At 40.5% G+C, this 10,717-nt stretch overlaps 1 protein-coding gene across 1 annotated transcript; it reads right to left on the bottom strand.

Moving 5' to 3' along the window:
- On the bottom strand, window positions 1-10,717 carry LOC141350527 (enoyl-[acyl-carrier-protein] reductase, mitochondrial). Its single transcript, XM_073855783.1, has 10 exons — window positions 10,230-10,717; window positions 4,617-4,714; window positions 4,389-4,520; window positions 4,167-4,310; window positions 3,971-4,073; window positions 3,727-3,829; window positions 1,904-1,977; window positions 1,746-1,806; window positions 865-937; window positions 1-778 (listed from the first exon to the last, which is right to left on the bottom strand). Exons 1-10 carry the CDS (start codon window positions 10,364-10,366, stop codon window positions 618-620), a joined length of 1,086 nt encoding a protein of 361 aa, XP_073711884.1. The 5' UTR covers window positions 10,367-10,717; the 3' UTR covers window positions 1-617.

Here is a 10,717-nt window from a genome sequence, read left to right as displayed (position 1 = left end):
TTATAAAGTATTTTAATGCTATTTTACACATTAATGAAAAACTCATTCAACACTCACATGACGTCTGTATATATATATTAACTAACACAAACAAACAGTGAACAATATACTTTTTCTAAATGTTAAGCTAATGCATTAACTAGTTGTTAACAAAAACAACCTTGTTGTAAAGTGTTACCAACATATAAAATTATTACAGGAATGCATTTTTGCATCACATTTGACCTCAGAGTCAGAACATATAATGATCCTGCGCCTCCTTTAGTGGTGAATCTAGATATAAACATTAACTTTCAACTATCATCTTTCTACACAGTTAATCCACGACCATGCACAACAATGGCGCCAGCGCTGTTGCGTCTAGATTTGTATAATTTAATATTAATTAATTGCATCCAGAATGAAGTAAGTATTCAAACAGCGAAGAACTGATCATATTTTGCTCATGAAATGAAGTAACAGATGAAAAGATGCTTAATTGATTTTAAGGTTGTATGCGAAATTCACTTGGATCAAATATCAAGGGGCATGATGCCTCACGGCTGGCACACATGCATGTACTGTATCAAAGGGTCTAAAGAGCATTAGGAGCTACACAGACAGTGTAGTGTATACGTCTACATGATAAGAACATGTTTGCACTGATGTGATTGTATAGTAGCTTGTAATGCATTTGTGTACTGATGAAATGGAGTCTGGACACATCGTGGTGGAGAAAGTCGTCCGTCTCTTATAAGGTCACACACAGAATCTAACATGAGCTTCAGCTGAACTTCATCTGGAGATAAAAAACACAACACTATGTTACGCACACCAGAGAGCCTCAACACTTAACAAAACTTAATATAAAGTTTGTTGCTTTACCTTTTCTGTGGTGTCTCTTCCACTGAGTGAGCCAGAAACCTTTCAAAGTGATATTCTGGAATATTAAAGACTTCTGTATTTAAAGAAAACAAATAGAAATGTGGGTTGGTGGTTTTGTGGTGTCATTGATTTTGGTGACAGCATAGCATCAAAATTGCAAAAGATCTACCTGTCATGATCAAGTAAACCCAATGTGCACAAAATACTAGAAAGAGACAGTTATCTATTTACAGTAGATATTAAAAATCTATCCCAGTCAACAGTAGACTCCGGTGTGGAAAACTGCAATTTTATATTTCAATCAGAGATGGCGATAGAGAGGCCAGACTTATGGACTGCAGCTTTAAATAAATAACTTTAAATTAAAATATGTGGGTCAAGGGATTCCTGAAGGGTTTACAAAAACAATTGTGCTTATAATAATTTCTTCATATAGACGGGTTGCTCGGCGACGTCATTAACTGGTTGCACGCGCAACCGAGAGGCAGAAAGAAGAGACGTGCATTGTGTTGTAGGCTACTATCTGTGTCTGTAAGTCAAAATGCTAAGGAGTTGTTGCGTGGAAAATAGTACCAACAGAGTCAGTGCTGGGTGCCTGATGTTAACATACCAGTAGATGCGACTATTACGTTACTAGCCTAACATTATAATGCATACATGTGTCACAGTAACACTGCAAAAATAAAGACAGAAAAACAGATCCAACTAAAATCAAGTTTTATTTATATACACACAATAAAGAACGCTTCAATGATGTTGCAGTAGCGGCTCAGCTGGATGCGCGCGCACCCTGTAATGTTTGTAAACCTGCAACCCGTCTATAAAGATAAAGATTTTTGGAGGAGTAATAAGCATGTATATGACAGTGTTGTTAAACTCACAGCAGGTATCTGGAGAGGTTTTCTGGACATTCCTCCATATGTGACCATTGTGCCTTGATGACTGAAGATCAGAAAATATCACAGCTGTCAACAATCTTCAATGGTGGAGATGAAGTTATTGTAAAATAGCATACAACTGTTATTAACACAAGACATACTCAAGATTAGACAACACAAGTCCTCCACTTAAACCTCCGACACAGTTCAGACCGAGTTTAGGTTGAGGAACCTCCTAGAAAAACATCGACATGGATGTGACATATGCAGTCAAAACTTATATGAGAAATATAATTTCTCAGAAAATGCATTTATTACCAATATACTGAAACATCTGTTTAGATTGTCCTAAACCCCTGATGATAGTCCAGACATCATGTGTGTGTTTTTTGAGATGTGGGAAACATGCATGCGTTATGAATGTGACAAAAAGGACAAAAAGATTTTTGGGAGACAACATAGTTTATAGGAATTTGGTGAATTTAAATGCACAAACCAGCCAACAAATGAATACAAAGCCCCTAAGGTGACATTGGAGTAAAAAAATCTAAAGTTTAGTTTTATGTGCTCAAGTGAAACTTCATGTGCAGAATTTTTTTGTTTAGTTTCACGTGCTCACGTGAAACTTTCGCGTGCTCACGTGAAACTTTCGCGTGCACGTGAAACAATCGCATGCGCACGTGAAAGCGAAAGTGACTGTTTCAAGTGAGCACGCGAAACTAAACGCAGTAGTTTCACGTGCGCATGCGACAGTTTTACGTGCGCAAGCGAAACTGAACTTTATTTAATTTTTGCTCCATATCCCCTTAGGGGCTCCGTTAATGAAAAAGGGATGGCTCTTAAAAAAAAATTAAATAAATATAAATATATATATTTTTTTTTCATAAGACTGACATGACACCTTGATAATCATGACATGTGCCATGTACACAAAGAAGATTTTATGCATGTTTATGACAACCGTCATTAAGTGTCATTTGTTCTATTATGTCGTTTTTAAGACATTGTTTGAGATGTCTTTGTTATGACAAATTGACATAAACCAATACATCATAAATTGTCATAAATATGTCATAAAGAATACATAGCAGAATAATGATCAAACTATGGGTTATGGGTTATGGGTTAACATTACAATAAAATGTCATTTAAATGTCATTAAGTATTAATATAGTGTCAAATAATTTTAAATACCTTAGCAAAATACAACAGACACGTCAAAAGATTATACTTAACTTTATGTATGTGCACAATACATAAAAAACTGACAACTAACCGAACTTGTTCTTCCTCATACTGAGGGATTTGAAATTTTCTGACATAGAAGAAAAAAAATTAATTAATGTAATTAGTTTTCCAGCGGTATAGACCCAACGCTGCATGATTTTAACACATTATTGTACTGTTTTTATTTAATTTTAGGTGAATCTTTCTTCAAATGCAATAAAATATAATTTTATCAATTTTAATTATTATTATTATTATTATTATTATTATTATTGGATTGATTTTATTTCTTAAACACCTGGAGGAAACTTAAAAAAAACATTATGAACTGAAGAATATTCATGATGTTGTTATAAAACTATTTGACAGAGTATTAACACTTAATGACATTTTTATGACAGATTACATTTTTATCGCTGTAGTTGAGGTCAAGAAAAATATTCATGACGCTGTTATAAAACTACAAACAGAGTTTTAACACTTAATGACATTTTAATGACAAATTCAATTTGTATCACTAGTAAAAAGTGGTCGGTTATATTGTCTTGCTAATGTCAAGTTGTCATGCCAAGTTATGATGTATTGGTCTATGTCAAGTTGCCACAAAAAGACATCTCAAACAATGTCATCTTTGCATTGGACAGGACATAATTGAACAAATGACACTTAATAACAGTTGACATAAACACGTGTCATGTCATGATTATGAAGGTGTCATGTGACACTTAAATGTGTTGCCCAAGAGCAGAAAGCCCACCTTAAAGACCTCATGTAAACCTGACGACATCACTTCCTCTTCTGTGATGACATAATCAGCTCCCAATGACCGAAGATCCTGGATCAGATCGGCACAGTTTGGTCTGAATGAAAGCGTTTGAGAAATTGTTGAGAATAATACTGTGATATATATAGGATTTACAAAGACTATAATGTTTATCAGTGATGTGTATTCTTCATGCTATAGTGGCATATACTGTATAGCATGTGTGTTATATGTGCACCTGTCTCTAATCATGTTGATAGTTTTAAGACCCAGAGCAGCTGAGATCTGAATGACAGCTCGTCCAACGGCGCTGTTTGATCCGTTCTGAAGAACTGTGCATCCTACAGATCAAGAGAGAGCAGATAAAGTGTGATTTAACAGAGACCACCGCTGTCTTTCGGTTGTTCATGATGATAAATAATGAATGTTCTGACCGGGAATGAGCGTTTGAAAGTCCAGCAGCATTCTGTACGCAGTGCAGGGATTTACAAAGACAGTAGCAGCTCCCAGTAAAGAGATGTCTTTAGGAACAGAGATCAGATCATGTTGCTTACACACAGCACCTGTCCTCCATGTACCTGACACACACAAAACACACTGTTGTACGGTTCCCGTTACTATATAAAGTAAGTCTACTACAATAAAACTGTAAATACCAAAGCCTGCATCTATGGGCACGACCCAATCGCCAGGTCTCAAATGTGTGACATCACTGCCCACCTCCATCACTTCAGCCACGCCCTCATTTCCTCCTACAGCAGGGAGGGGACACAGGACTGGGTACCTGCCTACAGAGATAACACCATCATCATCATCACTGATCTACAGTATAGTGTCTGAGATTATGATTAAGAGACAGGAAAGTGAATGTGTGTGATCTGAACCCTGGATCATGTTGATGTCTGCAGGATTCACTGGAGCCGCGAGCATCTTCACCCTCACATCCTGACCTCTGACCGGAGGCAACATCAACTGCTCCATTCTGAAGATATAAACCACACGACACGGACACTGTCAACTCACAAACATACTGCGCTCTTATATACTGTGAATATATGAAGTGTGATGTTTTGAGGAGCATTTCAGATTTACTATCCATTAGATGAGGAGATGAAGATGTTGTGTGTAAACTGTTAAAGAATAAAGAAGAGACGCTGATGCTTCAGTCATCATCACAAATAAATAAAGCTGAAATGTAATTATACTCTATAATAAATCTCATGAGAAAAGCACTAATAGATGGACACTTATAGTAACAACACTAGCACAACATATTCCAATAACATTGAAGTGTGAAAGTTGGTAGCACTTTACTTTACAGATGGGTAATAATGTTATGGTAATCTTATTTTTAAACCACATATTACAAATGATTACTGTGCAGTTTCCAGACAATAAGAATGTAAATTGTGTTGATTTAAATTGTAATAACTGTAATAAATATGTACTTACTATAAAGACAAATGTCCAGGATCTACTAAAGTAATATTTGTGTAATTACACAGTCTGATGGGGTTATGAAAGAGTAAAATGTTGGTAAGTACATGATTACTTTTAAATGTTATGGCATAATAACACAGTGATCAAAGAGACTAACCGGTCTCGAGACCGATTTCTGCTTTCTCTGACTCGGTCTTGGACCACAGTTAGAGGAGAATGATTCGTAATTTCAGACTGAGTCCTCGAGACCAAAACATTTTTTATGTTTATCATATAAAAAAACCGCACAACTCATAACAGTAATAATAAAATGCAATGTTGACAGGCATTATTTGAAAATGACATCCCATGGTGCAATGCACAGATACTGCCATCAGAGCCGTTTATTTATCTCTAGTAAAAAAGGCAGAAGTTAATGCATGTGGTAGGGATTTTTTAATGATAGTAAGAGCATAGTCCATATTAAGACGTTAAGACTGCTCCTCTAAACAATTCCCAATCTAGCTTAGTCTGTATGCCTAACTGTTCATTATTAACTGGGGTGATATTAAATCATGAATAGGAAAACTGACATGTTTTTATAGTCTTGGTCCCGACTCGGTCTCGACTCCTAAAGGACTCAGACTTGCTTTCTCCAAGACTCGGTCCTGACTCGGACTCGACTGTATTTGAAAACCAACGGACTTGGTAGCGACTCGGTCTCGACCCTTCAAAGACTCTGTCCGGACTCGGACTCAACTGTATTTGAAAACCAACGGACTCGGTCATGACTTGGTCTCGACCCTTCAAAGACTCGGTCCTGACTCGGACTCAACTGTTTTTGAAAACCAACGGACTCGGTCGCGACTCGGTCTCGACCCTTCAAAGACTCTGTCTTGACTCGGACTCGACTGTATTTGAAAACCAACAGACTTGGTTGCGACTCTGTTCCGACCCTTCATAGACTCGGTCTTGACTCGGACTCGACTGTATTTGAAAAACAACGGACTTGGTTGTGACTCGGTCTCGACCCTTCAAAGACTCGGTCCTGACTCGGACTCAACTGTATTTGAAAACCAACGGACTTGGTTGCGACTCTGTTCCAACCCTTCAAAGACTCGGTCCTGACTCGGACTCAACTGTATTTGAAAACCAACGGACTTGGTCTCAACTCGGTCTCAACCTTTCAAAGACTCTGTCCTGACTCGGACTCGACTATATTTGAACACCAACGGACTCGGTCGCGACTCGGTCGCGATCCTTCAAAGACTCTGTCCGGACTCGGACTCGACTGTATTTGAAAACCAACGGACCTGGTTGCGACTCGGTCTCGACCCTTTAAAGACTCTGTCCGGACTCGGACTCGACTGTATTTGAAAACCAACGGACCGTCGCGACCCTTCAAAGACTCTGTCTTGACTTGGACTCGACTGTATTTGAACACCAACGGACCTGGTTGCGACTCGGTCTCGACCCTTTAAAGACTCTGTCCGGACTCTGACTCGACTGTATTTGAAAACCAACGGACTCGATCACGACTCGGTCTCGACCCTTCAAAGACTCTGTCTGGACTCGGACTCTACTGTATTTGAAAACCAACGGACTCGATCACGACTCGGTCTCGACCCTTCAAAGACTCTGTCCGGACTCGGACTCGACTGTATTTGAAAACCAACGGACCTGGTTGCGACTCGGTCTCGACCCTTTAAAGACTCTGTCCGGACTCGGACTCAACTGTATTTGAAAACCAACGGACCGTCGCGACCCTTCAAAGACTCTGTCTTGACTTGGACTCGACTGTATTTGAACACCAACGGACCTGGTCGCGACTCGGTCTCGACCCTTCAAAGACTCTGTCCGGACTCGGACTCGACTGTATTTGAAAACCAACGGACTCGGTCACGACTCGGTCTCGACCCTTCAAAGACTCGGTCCGGACTCGACTGTATTTGAAAACCAACGGACTCGGTCACGACTCAGTCTCGACTCTTCAAAAACTCGGTCCGGACTCGGACTCGACTGTATTTGAAAACCAACGGACTCGGTCGCGACTCGGTCTCGACCCTTCAAAGACTCTGTCTTGACTCGGACTCGACTGTATTTGAAAATCAACAGACTTGGTTGCGACTCGGTCTCGACCCTTCAAAGACTCTGTCCTGACTCGGACTCGACTGTATTTGAACACCAACGGACTCGGTCGCGACTCGGTCTCGACCCTTCAAAGACTCGGTCCTGACTCGGACTCAACTGTATTTGAAAACCAACGGACCTTGTCACGACTCGGTCTCGACCCTTCAAAGACTCTGTCCGGACTCGGACTCGACTGTTTTTGAAAACCAACGGACCTGGTCGCGACTCGGTCTCGACCCTTCAAAGACTCTGTCCTGACTTGGACTCGACTGTATTTAAAAAACCAACGGACTTGGTCGCGACTCGGTCTCAACCCTTCAAAGACTCGGACTCGACTGTATTTGAAAACCAACGGACTTGGTCTCAACTCGGTTTCAACCTTTCAAAGACTCGGACTCGACTGTATTTGAAAACCAACGGACTTGGTCTCAACTCGGTCTCAACCCTTCAAAGACTCTGTCCGGACTCGGACTCGACTGTATTTGAAAACCAACGGACCTGGTTGCGACTCGGTCTCGACCCTTTAAAGACTCTGTCCGGACTCAGACTCGACTGTATTTGAAAACCAACGGACCGTCGCGACCCTTCAAAGACTCTGTCTTGACTTGGACTCGACTGTATTTGAACACCAACGGACCTGGTCGCGACTCGGTCTCGACCCTTCAAAGACTCTGTCCGGACTCGGACTCGACTGTATTTGAAAACCAACGGACTCGGTCACGACTCAGTCTCGACTCTTCAAAAACTCGGTCCGGACTCGGACTCGACTGTATTTGAAAACCAACGGACCTGGTTGCGACTCGGTCTCGACCCTTTAAAGACTCTGTCCGGACTCGGACTCGACTGTATTTGAAAACCAACGGACCGTCGCGACCCTTCAAAGACTCTGTCTTGACTTGGACTCGACTGTATTTGAACACCAACGGACCTGGTCGCGACTCGGTCTCGACCCTTCAAAGACTCTGTCCGGACTCGGACTCTACTGTATTTGAAAACCAACGGACTCGATCACGACTCGGTCTCGACCCTTCAAAGACTCTGTCTGGACTCGGACTCGACTGTATTTGAAAACCAACGGACTCGTTCACGACTCGTTCTCGACCCTTCAAAGACTCGTTCTGGACTTGTACTCTACTGTATTTGAAAACCAACGGACTCGGTCACGACCCTTCAAAGACTCTGTCCGGACTCGGACTCGACTATATTTGAAAACCAACGGACCTGGTCGCGACTCGGTCTCGACCCTTCAAAGACTCTGTTCGGACTCGGACTCGACTGTATTTGAAAACCAACGGACCTGGTCGCGACTCGGTCTCGACCCTTCAAAGACTCTGTCCGGACTCGGACTGGACTGTATTTGAAAACCAATGGATTCGGTCACGACTCGGTCTCGACCCTTCAAAGACTCGGTCCGGACTTGACTGTATTTGAAAACCAACAGACTCGGTCACGACTCGGTCTCTACCCTTCCAAGACTCGGTCCGGACTCGGACTCGACTGTATTTGAAAACCAACGGACTCGGTCGCGACTCGGTCTCGACCCTTCAAAGACTCGGTCTTGACTCGGACTCGACTGTATTTGAAAACCAACGGACTCTGTCACGACTTGGTCTCGACCCTTCCAAGACTCGATCCTGACTCGGACTCGACGGTATTTGAAAACCAATGGACTCGGTCGCGACCCTTCCAAGACTCGGTTCTGACTCGGACTCAACTGTATTTGAAAACCAATGGACTCGACCGCGACTCGGTCTTGACTCGGACTCTGCATCGGCGGTCTCGTCCCCATAACTAGTATCAGGACTGTAAAATACACTATTGCCTGTTTCTACTTAATTTCTCAGCTGTGTTGAAAACCCATAAAGTCTCCTTCTAGTAATTGTCAGTGTTGCTTCTTTGTAGTTACCTTGAAATAAATAAGGCAGTTTTAAAGAAACTTCCCATTATCAAGGCTGTAAATTACACCTGAATTCCAACGATTTGGGTGTGATTTACTTAGTTATTACATATGTTTTTTTTGTTCTGCAGTCCAGCTATTTGTCTGTTGAATTTAACAATTTCATCCGATGGTTGACCATTTCACATAGCGGAAAATAAGTGAAAAATAAGTGATTCTGTATTTTACAGCTTTGATACACAAGTCATAGTCCAGGCCCTTGTCTTGTCTAGACTGGACTATTGCAATGTGCTACTGGACGGACTCCCAGCCTGAACAACCAAACCCCTACAGATGATGATCCAGAATGCAGTGGTATTCAATGAGCCAAAGAGGGTGCACGTCACTCCTCTCACTTACTAATACAGAGCTTAATGTCTTTTTCTATCTTTATCTTGTCAAATAAATAAATAACCCATGGCTATGTATACTGTGTTGAACTTGATGAGACTATTTCCAGTGCACTTATGTATTGCTGTTCTTGTTTTGCTCTAATTGCTTCTATTGTTTACCTCATTTGTACTGTAAGTCGCTTTGTACAAAAGCGTCTGCTAGATGACTAAATGTATATGTGATACCACGTACTTTCTTTGAAATTTATTTCGAGGTAGTAACAGATAAAGTTTTACATTTTGCCATCTAACTACTACAATGACTTGATTAGTCTCTTTGATCACTGTGCTATTATGCCATAACATTTAAAAATAACCATGTACTTACCAACATTTTACTCCTTCATAACACCATCAGCTGGTGTAATTACACAAATATTATTTTACAATAAGTAAATCCTGAACATTTATCATTTTAGTAAGTACATATTTACTACAGTTATTACAATTTTATTCTACCTTTAAATCAGTTGACATTGTTATTGTCTATAAACTGCACAATAATTACTTGTAATATGTGGTTCAAAAATAACATTAGGCTACCATGAAATTATGCACTGTATTATCATAACATTACCCAGTTATTACCGATCTGTAAAGTGCTACGTTAAAGTTTATACCTGACAGTGTTGACATCTGGTGAATGTTCTCTGTAGACTAAAGCTGAGCAGTGATGAAGAGATCTTAATGTTCTCCAGCGGCTCCTCAGTAAACCCATCTGTCCATGAGCAGCTCTGTGTAGACCTCTCAAGACCATGACTGCTTCTCATCTGAATGATAACTATGAGCTCAAGTGACTTTAACTTACTGAAAAAAAGGTTTCCAACTTCCTGAAAATGATTTTCTATGTTGTAATCCTGAACTCAGTCACGTGTCATCATCATCTATACAAATAATATAATAATTTCATATTTTATGTGTCTTGTGGAGCACAGTGTAATGAATGATGTTCTTGATCATTTAGAGAAGGAAAAGACTACTTTAATTCTCTCTAAATCAAATTCACAAAGCTTCGATCTGATAGGAAACTGATATTACAGCATCTACACTTAAGTCACAGTTTGAAGATCTGTCAGCTGCTCATTGTTTTGTATTTGTATCTAGTCGT

Source organism: Misgurnus anguillicaudatus, chromosome 18 (assembly GCF_027580225.2).
Source record: "Misgurnus anguillicaudatus chromosome 18, ASM2758022v2, whole genome shotgun sequence".
Classification (NCBI taxonomy): domain Eukaryota; kingdom Metazoa; phylum Chordata; class Actinopteri; order Cypriniformes; family Cobitidae; genus Misgurnus; species Misgurnus anguillicaudatus.
Note: the sequence above shows the minus strand (reverse complement) of the source record. Positions and strands in the feature narration are given on the sequence as shown.